Source organism: Bidens hawaiensis, unplaced genomic scaffold, assembly GCF_021521415.1.
Source record: "Bidens hawaiensis isolate Kalapana, Puna unplaced genomic scaffold, B.hawaiensis_p1.1 tig00073336_1, whole genome shotgun sequence".
Lineage (NCBI taxonomy): Eukaryota > Viridiplantae > Streptophyta > Magnoliopsida > Asterales > Asteraceae > Bidens > Bidens hawaiensis.
Window position 1 is genome coordinate 1 of NW_027502765.1, and position 16,454 is coordinate 16,454.

At 41.3% G+C, this 16,454-nt stretch overlaps 1 protein-coding gene across 1 annotated transcript; it reads right to left on the bottom strand.

The window, feature by feature from the left end:
• Positions 1 to 10,887: 10,887 nt before the first annotated feature.
• Positions 10,888 to 14,491, bottom strand: LOC143606169 (transmembrane emp24 domain-containing protein p24delta3-like). Its single transcript, XM_077082028.1, has 4 exons — positions 14,297 to 14,491; positions 12,231 to 12,440; positions 12,019 to 12,095; positions 10,888 to 11,236 (listed from the first exon to the last, which is right to left on the bottom strand). Exons 1-4 carry the CDS (start codon positions 14,483 to 14,485, stop codon positions 11,092 to 11,094), a joined length of 621 nt encoding a protein of 206 aa, XP_076938143.1. The 5' UTR covers positions 14,486 to 14,491; the 3' UTR covers positions 10,888 to 11,091.
• Positions 14,492 to 16,454: the final 1,963 nt, after the last annotated feature.

The following is a 16,454-nucleotide window of genomic DNA, read 5'->3' on the forward strand; positions in this document are numbered from 1 at the left end:
ATCGAACTGGGTGAACACGCGATCGATTACAAACCCAGGCCAACAATCAAAGGGTAAGTGTTGGCGGACTTCGTCACAGAGGTTCTGCATCACAAAGAACAAGAATGCTTAGTTGAACAGCAACCTCAAGTACCTCCGGAACAAGGACAAGTATGGTCATTGCTTACGTACGGAGCATCAAGTAACGAGGGATCTGGCACAGGCCTCAGGCTAGTGAATCTCGAAGGCCATGAGTTTACTTACGCCATCAAATTAGACTTCAAGAGTACTAACAATGAGGTGGAATATGAAGCTTTTTTGGCAGGCTTACGGATAGCTAAAAAACTTGGGGTAAAATACTTGGAAGTGTGGGTGGATTCCATGCTCAAGTACCTCCGGAACAAGGACAAGTATGGTCATTGCTTACGTACGGAGCATCCAGTAACGAGGGATCTGGCACAGACCTCAGGCTAGTGAATCTCGAAGGCCATGAGTTTACTTACGCCATCAAATTTGACTTCAAGAGTACTAACAATGAGGTGGAATATGAAGCTTTTTTGGCAGGCTTACGGATAGCTAAAAAACTTGGGGTAAAATACTTGGAAGTGTGGGTGGATTCCATGCTAATAGCAGGGCAGATCAATGGGACTTACAAAGCAAAAAATATGTAATGGCTTCATATCTGTCACAGGAAAAGGACTTAATTCTTCAGTTCTCTTCGTTCAAAATTGTCCACATCAAGAGAAGCAAGAACAAGTCGGCGGACGCCCTTAGCAAATTGGCTTCAACAAATTTCGAGCATTTTGCTAAGGACATTCGTATTGAAGTTTTGGATCGCCCATCCATCCCGCAACACCAAGTTTTGATAATTCAAACTGGAGTAGAGTCTTGGATGACACCTATCATAGCTTATTTGTCATGAGGTGCTCTATCAGAAGAAAAGACCGCAACTCGGAAGATAAAACACAAAGCCTTGAACTACCAGATGAATGATGATGTTTTGTACCGACGCTCCTTTCTCGGCCCACAACTTAGATGCGTGGATGCCGAGGACGCGAACTATTTAATCAGAGAAGTTCATGAAGGCGTTTGTGGTCTTTGCGCAGGTCCAAGAATGGTCGTTGAAAGTTAATGAATGCCGGATACTATTGGCCAGGAATGCATCGGAAAGCTGTGCAGGAAATCAAGAATTGTGATTCCTGTCAGCGTCATGCTCCCAACACACTGCGACCAAAGAACGAACTCGTTCCAGTCACTTCCGCATGGCCGTTCCAAAAATGGGCAATTGACATCATGGGACCTTACCCCGAAGCCCCAGGTGGCGTCAAGTTTTTAATAGTGGCCATCGACTACTTCACGAAGGGGGTGGAAGCTAAACTAGTCGCATCCATAACAGCAGGAAGTGTCAAGAAATTCCTTTGGGAATTCATAATTTGCCGGTTTAGTCTTCCGCTGGAACTTGTAAGTGACAACGGTACTCAATTCGTGGACAACGGGCTACAAAAATGGTTGAAAGAACTTCATGTCTCTCAAATCTTCACATCTGTACCCCATCCTCAAGCGAATGGTCAGGTTGAGCGAACCAATCAGACAATTAAAGAAGGGATCAAAGCTAGGTTAGGCACTAAACGAACCGGCTGGGTTAACGAATTGCCCCATGTACTATGGGCCTTCCGCACTCAGAAGAATTCGAGTAATTCTGAAACGCCGTTCAGCTTAACCTAAGGCACCGAGGCCATGATCCCAGCCGAAATCGGGGTTCCATCCGCACGAACTCTACTGATCGATGATAACAACAAAGAGTTACGAATGAACCTCAACCTTCTTGAAGAAAGAAGGGAATTGACATCCATCCGCGAACATAACTACAAACGCCAACTACAGAAGTATTATGACTCGCGGATCAAACAATGCATGTTCGATGCAGGAGACTTTGTCTTCCGCAGTAACGAAGCTTCCGGCCAAGAGCCTCCGGGCAAGTTACCCCAACTTGGTAGGGCCTTACAAGATTAAACAAGTATTATCTAAAGGCGCCTACAGGTTAGAAAAGTTGGATGGGACTGAGATCCCTAGAACTTGGAACATAGCACAGTTAAAAAAATACTACATTTAACAAGACACGTTTTTATTTTTTTATGGTAGGCCTGCGAGCCATGTAGATTAATGAAAGACGTATAGCATCATCTCTTGTAATTTCGTTCGGCTTAGGCCTTGTTTATGAAAGAGTGTTAGTTTCATATTTCAGTCTTATGTAATATACGTATTCTGGTCCGCGAGCCAGAGGGATCTATATGATCGAACAATAAGAATGGCGTAATCCTTTATTCACAAAAAGAAGATCCTACAAGCATTTATATTATGAAAAAAATATAAAGTGTATCGGATAAAACAAACTTCTTATTAATGTACAAATAAGATTACAGAAAGATTATAAGGAAGATAGATCTACAAAAACATTACAGGAGATATAAAACTATGCTGCTTCATCTCCCGCGTCTTCATCTTCTGCATCCTCTTGATCGGCGTTGACAGTTCCTCAGGTAGTCTACATTCTTAAGCAAATTTAAACCCTTCCCGGAAACCCGTCTGATGACCATCTCGAGAAGATGCGATCAAAAGTCGGGCAAGACAGTTCCAAAGTTCATCGCCACTTCGAATATGGGCGATAACCTGTTAAAAATAAACCGTGAACAAGTGTTTTACGTTTGATTACATACTTCAATAAAATGGGAGTTACAATTACCTAGGGAACTCCCTCTGCCAACAACCATTTTTTGTCCGCCTCGGTCCGAACAAGTTCCATCTTGTGCCCCGCACATTCCAAGGCTTGCTCCCTGTTCTTGGTAGCAAAGGCGGTAAGGCGTTCTTCCTTGGCCGCTGATTCAGCCTTCAGAGTCCTTATCAATTCATCACGTTCATCCAATTGTTGCAGAAACTGGCTCCTCTCTGCTTCCAGAACAATCTTGGCATCCGCCAATTAACGTTCTGCAGCTTCAGTAGCCAAACGTCTCTCCCGGAATTCATTTATAGCCCTCAGGGCTTCATTTTTCACCTCGGAAGCCTTAATTTCTAACTCTTCCCATTCCTCATTCATACCTAGCCAGTCTCGGCATATTTCTTGAGTGGAGGAGATGGTGTTGGATAAGCTGTTGGAATAGGAATTCAGCAACTCTTGGCGCGGGCGCCTACGTTGGCGTTCCCTTTCAGCAAGAGGAAGACTCCCTTGCAAATATTCCATGCATACGTCCGCGTCGGAAAAAGTTGAATCCTGACGTAAGGACCAACGCGGACGATGCATAGAAGGATCTTCCTCATGAAGGGGCGAAAACGCTTGTGGTCCGCGACCAAAAGCACTAACCCCTCCTTCGTCTCTAAAACGGTAGGCGAACTGGAAAGGTGAAGAAGTGGCGGGGTCCTCAGGATTTCGGTCTGTCTTACCCCCAGAAGGTGGGGTATCCATAATAGTGATTGGATCCTGAACATCTGCCGGCGGAGACGTGGGCGGTGTAACAAGTGATGTTGACCCCCGCAGATCAGAAGGACCCTTCGCAGATTTCTCCAAAACTTCTACAAGAAAAACAATACTTCAGGAAAATCAAGAACATACCTCACGTGTTAATGATGGTTCTCAAAATTTCAACCATCAAAATTACCTGAAGAAGCATCTTCAGATGCAAGCTGCTGAGACGGGCGCCCAAAATTGGCCTTTTATGTTTTTTGGATGGGACAGCTTTGGTCAATTTTCCTTTGCGTTTTCCCGTTATTTTAGACGTACCCGCACCAACAGCTTGATGCTCATATTAGACAGCGACATCGTCAGCAGATGGATGATGGCCCTCGATAGTGACATCGGCATTTTTGTTGCCAGCTTCCTTATTGGTCGATGGCTTCTGGTCCTGTTTCCGAGTCAGACCTACACTTGAATGTAGGATATTAGTAGCATCAATTGATAACCCTCCTTCACAGAGTGATGACTCTTCGCTAGACGAGAGGAGTACAATCACCCCGCTAGAAGTGGCAATAGTAATTGGTCGAGGTTGTAAAATGCCCTCACCTTTAGAACGAATTCCTCACCTTTGGCATACATCGCCTCGGAAACAACAGGTTTCGGGCGGAGCGCGGTGGGGAATAAGAAATTGTTGCGCGTACGCTCTAAGATAGGCGCGTCCTTCGGGTCGATTTGGCGGCGCACCATCAGTCCCTTTTCATGGTCTAAAAGAGTACTAAAGATGGAGCCTTTACCCGTATCAACAAAAATAGACGACAGACCTCAAGAGAAAAATTACAAATAAAAACAGTAACAAACTTACTCTTGTTTGGTTTCTCGTAGTATGGCTCCAAATCAGGGAATGGCCATAGGCGGCTCACCTTAGCACTCACCATCACTCCCTCGTGTATCGGGCGCATAGGAGTGAGCGTTTTGGTCAGTGTCGAGAACCATGGAAGGTCCACATGGGCGGCGGCGGGAACCACTGGCATCTTGTCATCCGCATTACGATAGGTCATCGTAAACGGAATTACATCTTCCCGGATCCAGAAAACATTTGGCTTCCACTCATGGAGGCTGCGGATCCCTTCGGTACCAATAACCGCTTTCCCGGTAGTAGCCCAGCTATACCACCCGCCGCAGAAGATCATCTTGTAAAAAATGGCGAACATGCCGACGGACGATTCAAGTTCACGAGATCGACAACAGAACTCGAAATGTCGAACTCTTAACATCCCAAAGGGATGGATTTGCGATAAATGAACTCCATATGTTGTCAAGACGGACTGGACAAACCTCGTCACTGGCAATAGGAAATTTCCTGTCGTAAAATGGTCCACATAAACTGCCATTTTATTCGCCGGTGGTTTAGTAGCGACAGCACCGTCTGCCGGACGCTCCGGTTCCCACTCTGTCGCCAGGCCGTACACGTTAACAACATCATTATAATCTTTCTCCTTGAGGTTAACGACAACCTCATGAATAGAGGAGCACTCTTCTTATCCCCCGCCGCCTGGATAAAAAATATCAGTTCCTACTAAAAAAGAACTCAAATATGAAGATTGAAATATTGAATGACGAAATCTCAGATCTGCTATTAAAGAGACAAAAGAAGAAAACTTAGTGAAAGATATGAATGAATTGACGTAGATATGGCCTATTTATACGTGTCGCAATTAACGCGATCGATTGAATGTTAGTGGAGAGAGAAACATCGACCCAATTACAAACTGACACGTTAGGCGGGAAAGACGAAAAAGCAAATGTAGACTGTCAAACAGATGTCATACACGTCTTATCAGTTATCTTGCGACGTTTCTCTTTCCGCCACGTCATCGCTCTCATCCCACTTGAAGAAATTCAAAATTGGGAAATTTGAAAATATCTTACAGGATGTATCAGAATGCAAAAATAATGCGAAACTCATAAGAGGACAAAAGTTTTCTTTTCATTCAAGACAAAGATATTTACAAAGGTATGAAAAAGAAATTACAAAGCCTAATGCCTAATCTAAGGATCCTGTGCGGAAGCATCTTCCGGAGGCGTAGGCGGAGTATCTTTTGGAGGAGTAGGCGGAGTATCTTCCGAGTCTTCCTCCAAATACTCCTTCAATTGTTGCACACCATCATTGGCCGTAGCAAACTCCGACAGCTTCTCTTGCAAAGGGAATAATAAGTTAACATAGTCATTGATTCGCATGTCATACTCTTGAGCAACGTCAAGACCATGAAGGGGATGATCCTCAAAAGAACGGCCATATTAAGCATACGTCATCCCTTCATTAAAACCTACCACGAGGCCAGACTGGGAGGAAGCCTTAAGCAAAAAGGCAAGACTATCTGTCAGCTCAGGCCCCACCTTGATATGCATAATGACCTAGGAAGAAACAAAAATTTGTTAAAGGTTGTATCACAAAAATTACGGTTAACGACGGAAGAATGAGATAACATACCGCGTCAAGACCGCGGCTCAGCAGCCATCGTCGTTCCTTCTCTGCTTGTTCTGATCTCTCTTGAAATTCATGGAGCCCACCAGCTACCTTTTCTTTGTCATTCAGATACTCAGCTGCACGGGCTTCCGCTTCATCGCGTGCTTGCAAAAGGGAATCATAGGCAGCTTGCATCTCAACGGCACTTTTGTCTTTAAGATCAGATTGCTCCTTCTGCAATTTCAACGCTGCCTCAAGCTCTTGAATTTTTTCACCTTGGCGGGCCACCTGACTTTCTAAAGCCGAGTTAGCCTTAAGTGCCTTAGCCAGGTCCTCCTTTTTTTAGCTGGGTTTCATCCCGAGCAGCTTGAAGGACAGTGTTCTGCTTCTTACATGCCTTCTCCCATTGTCGTGCAGCAGCCGTGTGTCTGTCCTTTTCATTCCAGAGGGCGATCTCAGCATCACTTAGCTTCCATTTAGCTGTATTGGTTGTTACACGACATTCATCAGCTTTTTCGAGCTTCCTCCGCAGTCCGGGTCATCTCTCCCAACTTCCCACCCATTGTCCGCCATTCCCGTAATTTCCTGTTCAAAGGCCATAGTGTTGACCAGGGACGAGGAATAGTCAACATGAAGGTCGTGGCAAGAGCGCCCACGCTGGTGAATCCGCTCCGCAGGCGGCACACAGTGGTTAATAAAAGCTGAACAAACATCAGGTTCAGTAAAGCGGGACCCATTAATGATATCCCAATTCGGGGTAAACAAGTGATAATCCTCCCCAGGGTTCGCCTGCCCATAATAATCCGAACTGGAAGATTGGTGGCGCACAGGGATCGAAGAAAATGGGCGGGAAGCATCACGAGTTGTTGCCCCTTCAGCACCCTGCGGAAGGCGTTGAGATTGAGAACCTTCCCATCCACCCATGAAAAAAGGCGAGGAGGAAAAGGAATACTGCGTCGGGGAGGAGACTCTTGTGTTTCAGGTATTTCTTCATTCACAACTGGATCATCTCTCCTAGATCCAAAAGCTCCCCAACCCCACTAAGGTAATCCAAATAACCTTCACTTTCTAGCTGAAGGATTGGATCTTCTTGATTAACATCAGCAGGAGTAGGGAGCTTTTTTCCTTCCTCTACTGGTTCGTTTCTTTTTCTGGAGGAGGGGACGATAGTTTCTCGCCCTCAGGAGTAGGAGACGGTAATCTACCTCCACCAATATCATCCGACGGGTCTACACAAAGGAATCACTCATTAGTAATAATCAAAGGCATAAAAATACAAAGAAGGGGGCTAGTATTATTTACCAGCCATCTCCTTCATATGACCAGCAAGGTTGAACGTCTTCTTCGGACGCCGCGTCCGCTGCTTCTTGGGCGCCGGACCTTCTTCTGTATACGCGGAGCTAGCACGCTTGCACGAAGAGGCTCGAAGTTTCTCTTCCGCTCAAGCTCTACCAACAGATGTGACACAAACGATATTTCAGAAGCACTATCAGAACTTCCGTCTTCTTGGGTTGTAAAATCATCACTCGAAGAAAGAATGACGATTACCCCATCAGAAGAAAGGATGTTAAGAGGACGGGGAGTTAAGGTGTACGCACCTGACTGAAAGATCGCCTCCGAAGTTGCAGGCTCAGCTGGCACATTGGTAGCAAAGAGAAACCGACTCTGCGTCCTCTCTAGGATAGGTGTCTCTTTTGCTTTGAGAATACGTTTCGCCGTGCAGCCCCGGTTCTCGAAAAGGGCATTCAGCATGGGCCCTTCACCTGAAAAACACGTAAAAGGTCGAATAAGTTGATTACTAAATAAGGCAAAAGAGAGGAAAAGGAAAAATAACTTACGTTCGTTCACGCCCACAAAAACAGGCTCTAAATTGGGATATGGCCACAGACGGCTCATACCCGCCCACACCAAAGCCTCTTCCGGCAGAATCTGCATGGGAGATGGTTCCGCAACCATGGTGCGGAACCATTCTTGTTGCTCGTGAGGAGCTGTAACAAGCTCCGGAAGCATCCCGCCAGCAGGATGACGAACCATGGCGACTGGAACAACGTCTTCTGAAATCCAGAAGAACTTGTGGTACCAATCTTTGGAACCCCCCTTAGGCAAAGTACCAATAATCCTACCCTCTATAGGGTAACACTTAAAGCACCCGCCACGATTGGCTATCTGGTAGAACACCGGGAAGCGATCGACACGGGGCAACATTCCTTTCGCCATACACAAGAATTCAAAATGGCGAATTTCAATCACGACAAGGGGATGTAACTGGGATAAATGGACCCCATAGGCACTTAGTACCTTCATGAAAAATTTTGTCATCGGAAACCGGAAATTTCCTTACTCAAAGTAGTCAGAATATACGGCCATCTTGCCAATCGGAGGCAAGCTAGCCACAGATCCAGCAACAGGGAACTCGGGTCCCCACTCCGGTGGGATTCCATAAATACGAAGCAACGCTTCGTATTCAGAGACATCCCATCTAATCTCCGCAGTATCAATGGTTGGTACTGGAGGTCATGTACTACTAGCCATTGATTCGTATATAAATGGTAAGCAACGAGCAATCGTGACAAAAATCAAAGATATTGGCTAGACAAATCGAGAGAAAACGAAGAAAATTCAAGGAAATCAATGGCGAGTAAACCTCGAAAAGAAGAAAGTCTCCACTATTTATACCCATCGCAATTAATGCGATGGGATATAAACAATAGAGAGAGAAAACTCATTATCCAATAAAAAAACGCCACGTCACGTGGGAAAATCGAAAAAAGAGAAAAAGGTGCACAGTCGGGTACAGTGACAGCCGGCATAAACGTCTTATCACCTGCCCACGCGCTTGCGAGTGGTCAACTTGTCTTTTTTCATGATTATCCACAGTTCCAACATAAGAGATTTTTACTAGCATGCAAAATTCAAAAACTCCCAAAATTATCTTAAGTCCAAAATTTCACCCGCATAAAAACTTCACGCGGAAGAAACACTGGACCGGGGGGACTTATAGAGGTAAGGTACCAAAAAGACCCAAATACCCTTAAGTATCACTCGCGGGTAAGAAAGGAATCCCTCATATGCCACCTTGGGAACATATGGATCACCCGCATAACATAATAGAGGAAGAACACCCATACATCACACGTGGAAGCATCCAGGCACCCTCAGACGTCATTCGCATGATAGCACATCTATTCGCCAAGTGACCGGAAGGCAATGCCAACAGAACAGCTGTAAATAACTAACTACCTTCTAGAAGAATAACCACGATCGTTACTTGAAGGATACATGACCCGTCAACCAATGAATGAAGGACACCTGACCAGTTTGTTATAACCGTGAACATGGCCAGGGTTCAACTCGTCCTATCATAGAATGACGCGTGTCCAGGTTGTTATACCTATGCACATGGGACGTATAGCTCAACCTATCACATAAGGACACGCATCCAGACGGTTATTGGAGATCTTCTAGAATGGGACAGCTGGCCCAATCACAATTCCCACATCCTTTGGCTATAAATACCCTCTCCATCTGCATGAGGTACACATTCGCTCCTATGTATTTACTCTCAATACTCTAGTACTTTCTCTACGTCAGAACGGTACTTATTCTCACGCCGGAGGGTGGTTACGGGAAGACCCCCCCTCTTGTCCTTCCCGTAACGAGCTCACGGTGTCTGTTTTGCAGGTTCCGGTCACTGGACTTTAGAAAGTTGTGCTTGTATCGTGTTGGTTGTTATTGTATCCTACCCGGTTGATTCATTAGATCCAGGACCCGTTAAGGGGATTGGATCGGTGTTTCTTCAGTATGATAGCAAAAGTTCATAGAAAAAAGTTTGTAACTAATAGATATGATTATATAAAAGTGTGATGAACCTGGTTATGGCTTTATAAACTTGATTTCAAAAAACCATTTTAAAAAGTCAAGATTTGAAGTTTTTATGAAACTGTTTCTTAACCCTTTCAAAAAGCTAAAATAAAAAGGATTTTTAGAATTGACACACTTTTTAACTTATTTACTTTTTGAAAATACCAATAAACCAATAAATTGTTTTCAAATTCAATCCCAAATATGTTTATAAATTCAATACACCGGTATCTATTATAGTGTCATGGCCTATGTTAATGTTGATTCTTCTACGACTATTGTTTTCCAATTTATAATGTTTAAATTGTTTTAAGGGTTATGTTACTGTGGACTATGTGTTTAAATGGTTTAATTAAATAATTTTTTTAAATAACTGAAATAAAGATAGAAAGTTTTTAAAATTCTTAAACTTATTAACAAGTCAAATCGTTTAATAAACGAGTAATATTCAGGTTAATGCATTTACCAAATGTGGCATGTTCATATGACCTATCTAACAAATAAGTTGTATTAACTAGCCCAAAGGCCAAAACCTCATCATTTTCGTATCATGTTCCTGATATGTGTCAAGATTTGCCACCACCAATCATAATCAAATTACAAATTGCCAGCTTGCTTGCCTCGTTTAAATAAATGGGTAACACAGTTCTAGTTCGAGTTACATGATTTTAGGTGTGTTCAGTTATCGCTGATGTCTTTAAACACACATAAATTTACGGATCACCGTGTTCGGACCACATGTTTTTAAGTTTTACATGATCATGGTTGACGTTTATAATAAAAAATAAATATATGGGTCGTGCTCAGATTCATCAATTCAACTTGTCAACCGAAACCCATCAAGGTCTGTTGCACTTCCCTTTGAACCTGCCCTTTTACCAACACTTGCACAACAGGAACTTGTTTCCCAAACATGTTTGTTGATTGGTTTATCAACTTTCTTAGCAACTTTTCTGGTGGTACTATGCTTTTATCTTTACTTAACACATGATCTGGTATTGTTCCTAGGTTTGTAACAATTCTGAAAAACAAATACGCTTCCTACAATATAATGGCAAACTTAAAGCGTGCAGAGCAGACGCAATGGTCTAATCACAAACACTAAAAAAAATCAACCTAAAACAATGTGCAAACACAAACATGGAAGAAAAAATGTCTATAACAAGTGTAAACATGTTAAGCTAATTCCCATTATCCGAAAAGCGAATATGTAGGAGTTCGCATCTCTACACATGGTATCAAGAATCTTGAATCCACCATAATCAAGAAAAAATAAACAATAATTCTTTCATAAATTAAGTCCTATCTTATAACATTACCATGATGGGTTAAAATTCTAGATCAGTTTCTTCTTTTGGAAGAAACGAGTCAAGTACCATAGTTGTGCACATGAAGCCAATATGCAAATACCCAAGGAATAGATACTGTACCAAGCTACCCGAGAATTTGTAGTCTCACTCACTCCTCTCATTTCGGCCTCTCTACATCACCATTAAAACAACACGGATCACTTTCAAAATACACATACATGCAAGAATAATGGATAAATAGAGGTGGCAAGTTTGACCTGTCTACTTGTAAACGAGTCGATTTGGTTGTGTTTTTATCTCAAACGGGTTGGATCAATAAAAAAAAAGCCAAAGGGGAACATGCCAAACGGGTTAAAAGTCAGTCTAAATTATATCTTTTTAACACATATATTCCCCTGACTTGTTTTATTTAAATATTTAGATTATTATTGAAATCATATAAAACACGTTCATTATTTATATTTATATGCGTAAATTTTATATATACCACCGAAAACTTGCATAATATCATATTTATCCGACAAGCAAAAACTAACATAATTTATACCCATTTAAAATGCTTAAAATCTCATATTTAACCATTTCACTATTTACAAATTTGTAATGACAATTATACCCTTCTTTTTCTCCTTACCCTACAAACTCTTATATCCTAATGCAATTTTAAAGGGAAGGGTATAAGTGTCATAAATTTGAAACTGGGTATTAATATATGAAAGTTTGTTCATATATAATGATACTAATACTATACCAAGTTGTGGGTTATGGATATATGAAACTATCCCTATTCATATAAAAAAAAACTACTGAAAACAGACCAAAATAAAAAAATGTTAGCGGATCAACGCAGCCTGACCCGCTTGAGTTTTGACTCATTACCCAACACACCCATCTTGCCACTTTTACAGATTAACAAGATTGGACTTAAAATGATTTGCAAGAAGAAAGTTAACCTGCGCTTGAGGTATAACAGATTATCATGAATGGCCTCCACTGCTCCTTCAAGCTTTCTCAACTCAAGCTCAACGCCCTACGAAGCAACTCAACCAATAACATACATTTAATTTGACAAATGGTTTTAATTACACTGCATCATAGATTTATAAAGGCAATTTGGAAGTAAATCACGAAAATATTCCACATATGATAAAAGTATATTACTCACCTCAATTTTTTCTTTTCTAGCAACCGACTCCCATTCTTTTGCTGCAATTCCAGTTTTCCAGTCAATATTAACACTCAAGGCACCACCTTCACCAGGGCGGTCCGCCCAGAAACATGACAGATATTGACCAGACTCGGTTGATGTGAACACAAATTGACCATGTGTTACAGTATCCATATGATGAAGAATGTTTCCATAAGGTGATGTAACCTGCAAATATAGCCAAAATCATATTTAAATTTCATTTGTTTTCAAACATACACAAAAACCATGTACTCTATACAAATAATCTTGATTACAAGCAGAAAAGTCCAGACATGCATTAATTACCTTAAAAGCGTCATATAATAGAAATTTCCATGAAAAACTTTTAAGTTGGACTGTAAAGCATGCAGCAACTATACATGTATACACACACACACGCAGCAATGCAGCATGACATAGGTGCATATACAAGTTCCTTGTACAAGTGAGAGAAGATTCGCCCATGCCACTTGGCACTACAATATGCTTTTGCATCAGGGCATTTTAAGAAATATGAAGATTAAAAACACTGCAAGCAATTTATAGAATTACCCTTGAGCAGATAAAATCATGTTTCAACTAGTTGCCAGATTAGGTTCAAAATTTAATCTATGTACACTTGGATTTCAAAAGCGCAAGGAACTCCAAGTAAACCAGGCATCAATCTATGTATAACCAGAAGCTGCATCTCTTTACATATCAGCCTCCTTCATCCCCTAACATAACCAACTTTGACCAAAATATGCATGAGACCTGCCTTAAGACCATGAGATGTTTTCCAGATCGCCTCACGCCTCATGCGTGCTTTTGAAGCCGAAATTATACAGTAAGGGAGAGAGGGGTGCTACCCTCAACTCAAGTACCACAATTCCCACCAATAATAGACTGGCATGCCATTTATAACTACCCCAAAATCAATGAAACACTCCTCTCAAGTAACTTAAAATCATTTTTCTTTTTTTCCTTTTTAAATTAAAGGCAACACTACTCGCCACCCCTCGTGTTCAAGCTGCCTCCTCTATGAGTACCTCGATCGGTCGAACCACCTCCTCTTGGGTCAAAATCAGTATGGATAGGGCTGTAAATGAACTGAACAGAACCGGACGAGACCTTGTCTGTGTTTGTCCGTTAAGCTTTTTTCAGACAAACGGACGGTTCACGGACACTAATGGACAGACAAACACACGAACACTAATGGACAAACGAGCGTAAACAACTCTAACGGTCAAACAAAGAGAAATGACTAACAGACAAACGAACATAAACAATTATACATTATCCTAAATCCAAACAAATTCACCTAGAAATCTGAAACACTTAACATAGTAATGAAAACATAATCATATCAAAATAATGTCTTGAAATTCAAAATCCACAAATCTATTAGTGTTTAACGAGAAACAACAAACACCATCATCATCATCATCATCATCATCATCATCATCATCATCGTACTCAGTATATCCCACCAATAGCAAAGCTATGTAGGGTCTGAGGAGGGTAAGATGTAGACAGCCTTACCTCTACCCTTTAGGAATAGCTTCCGGTGAGACCCCCGGCTCGATAGTAGTTTTGCATCAAGCTTGGACATAAGGCACATAACACTCAACCATCGGGACACTGCCGATTGGTGCATGTTCCCTTGTCTTTCGGCTATCAGCGCCACCACATGATGCCTGATCAACCTTCCGTCACTTTTAACGTTATTTTCACGAGATTAGTAAAATGACGTCAAAATTAGTGCAATTTCACTTTTGCCCACCCGAGGGTTCACACATGTATACAGTATATGCCCGCACCGCAAACAACAAACAAGCTTCAAATTCTTCATTACCGAACGTAATCGGATGGACGTAAACGAACACATTACCGAACGTTCACGGACACTATTGAACAAATGTGGCCTAATTCGAAATTTTTTTGTTCATGTTTGTTCATGTTCTGTTCGTTTATTAAATGGGCGAACATAAACTAACCTCCTGATGAACGGACAACCAGACGTCCAGTTCGTTTACAATATGTGTAACAAAGTAATAAATTACCTGAGATGAGATAGTGGGAGTAGGATGAAGATGATCATCAGAAACCACAACGTAATCTCCAACAACAACAACGTTATTATGTATCTCCTCACTCACACACTTGGTTCCTGATCGAGGCAGATTAAACCACACACATTCACCAGTTGCCGCCATAATTATTAATATCACCGGCAACAGAACCCTGGCCATTTTCACTCGAATTAGGTACGTGCGTATGTGAATTGGTCGATGTTTGGTGTTGAGTTCGGTATGATCGATGGAGAAGTTAACATTGGAAGTTGGTGTGAGTTAATGTCATGCGTTTTGGGGTGACATCATGTGAAAGTGATATACGTTAAGCATAATGCTTGAAGGTAAGACATTATGACTACTCATGGTCTTACAAGTCGACATTGCAAAAGGATATATGGATTAGAGGTGGGCAAATCGGGTCTCTTGGAGTCGGGAGAACCGGTTTCAGGTATATACGGTTTTTTTCCCCGGTTTTGTCAGGTTTTTATCCGATTTGGCTGAGGTGGGTTTGGGTTTTGCTCTGATAGAGGTGGAACTGGTTATGTCGGGTCTAGGTATAGTTTCTCTGAAAAACCGAAACCTGGTTTGTACGCGAGTCAAGTAGGACTGGGTCATGTATATCAAGCCGGGTCCGAAAATGGGTTTTATGCCCACCTCTAAGTTGAATTGGTGTATTTTGTGCGTTTAGAATCATAGGAAGAAAGTTGGATATTGTTATATTTTTGTTAATCGTATTAAATTGTTAGTTATTAATTATGTCATAATAATGAGGTTGTGACTTATTCTAATCAATGGGAGTTAAAAAAATCTTGAACTTTGCTTTTTTTTTTTCCATCGGTGACTTTCACAGTTAAGTTATCTCACTGTGCGAACACGCAGTGCCCCACCACCACACTCAGGCCAACTATGTTGACATGATCAGGATCCACGCTGGTATCCGAGTTTGGCTTGGCGATCCCGGTAAAACCCAGTTGGCTCACCCCGTCCGAAGGCACGACAGGTTTTAATGCTCTGGTAAAATCCGGTCGGAATCAGGATTCGAACCCGGGACATCCGGGTCATCCATCATATTCTTGGCCATTGGAGCAAACCCCGCTGGTTAATCTTGATCTTTGCTAACAATAGGGATTTTAATACAATCAATTTTATTTTACTATAAATGAATTTAGTTAATACTAAATGGTAAATAAGAATACACAATCATTTAAGATAATTTTTTTGAACATTTAAAAACCTTTTGTGAAGTCCTTTAAGTTATCTTTAAATACTATTAAATCAATACATTCTTCCGTATGGCATTCTACTAGCTTGTACACCTAGGCCTCCAACTCACCATATTTTCATTCTAAGAGTATCTCTAATGATGTCACATGTCATATTAACCACAAACCTAAAATACATAACCCGCTCCATTTTTCATAACCCACAACCAATGCAACCAGTCATTTTTCTCTCTAACCTCTTCACAAACATACTAACCCTAATTCCACCGCTTATATTCAACTCTCATTCCGACGCATATTCCGACTTCTACATTATTCACCATCAATTTTTTAATCTACCATGTAATTCTTCACTTCCATAGGTGGACAGGTCTCCAATCGTTTGGATTCCGTTCAATTCACCGTTTGTCAGAGGAGATGTTATAAGGTTTTTTTCCCTCAATTGATGATTCTTATAACAGATCTATTCTCCAATGAATATATTAAAGGTAATTAACAATCCATTCTTGCGCATATTGGTTTAATAGTATAGTAAGATCCGATAAATATATTCCGGCCACTTTGTTTTGTTATATATAATATCCGATGAATATATTCTGGCCACTTTGTTATAAGCATATTTTTATGTTTAATAAGATTTTTCGGTGAATTTGTTATTTTTTGTTTAGTGAATATTCATAATTGAATTTCCGTCCAAATTCTTAATTGTTTTCCGGCCAAATTTTTATTGTTTTGTTTGTCCAATTTAAAATTTTCCGGCCAGTTTTATATTGTTTTGTTTGTCCAGTTCTAAAATTCTATCTACTTTATGTTTTTTTTCTGTCCAAATTTTTATTTTTTTTCTTTACTAAATATTAAGAAACATAATTTCCGTCCAATTTTTAATATTTTTTCAGCCAATTTTGATTCAGTACTATTTAATT

Coding starts and splice junctions, on each gene's coding strand:
- LOC143606169 (XM_077082028.1), bottom strand. CDS start 14,485: ATGGCCAGGGTTCTGTTGCCGGTGATATTAATAATTATGGCGGCAACT. Junction 12,441..14,296: donor CTCCCACTATCTCATCTCAG/GTAATTTATTAC, acceptor CTATATTTGCAG/GTTACATCACCTTATGGAAA. Junction 12,096..12,230: donor CTAGAAAAGAAAAAATTGAG/GTGAGTAATATA, acceptor GTTGCTTCGTAG/GGCGTTGAGCTTGAGTTGAG.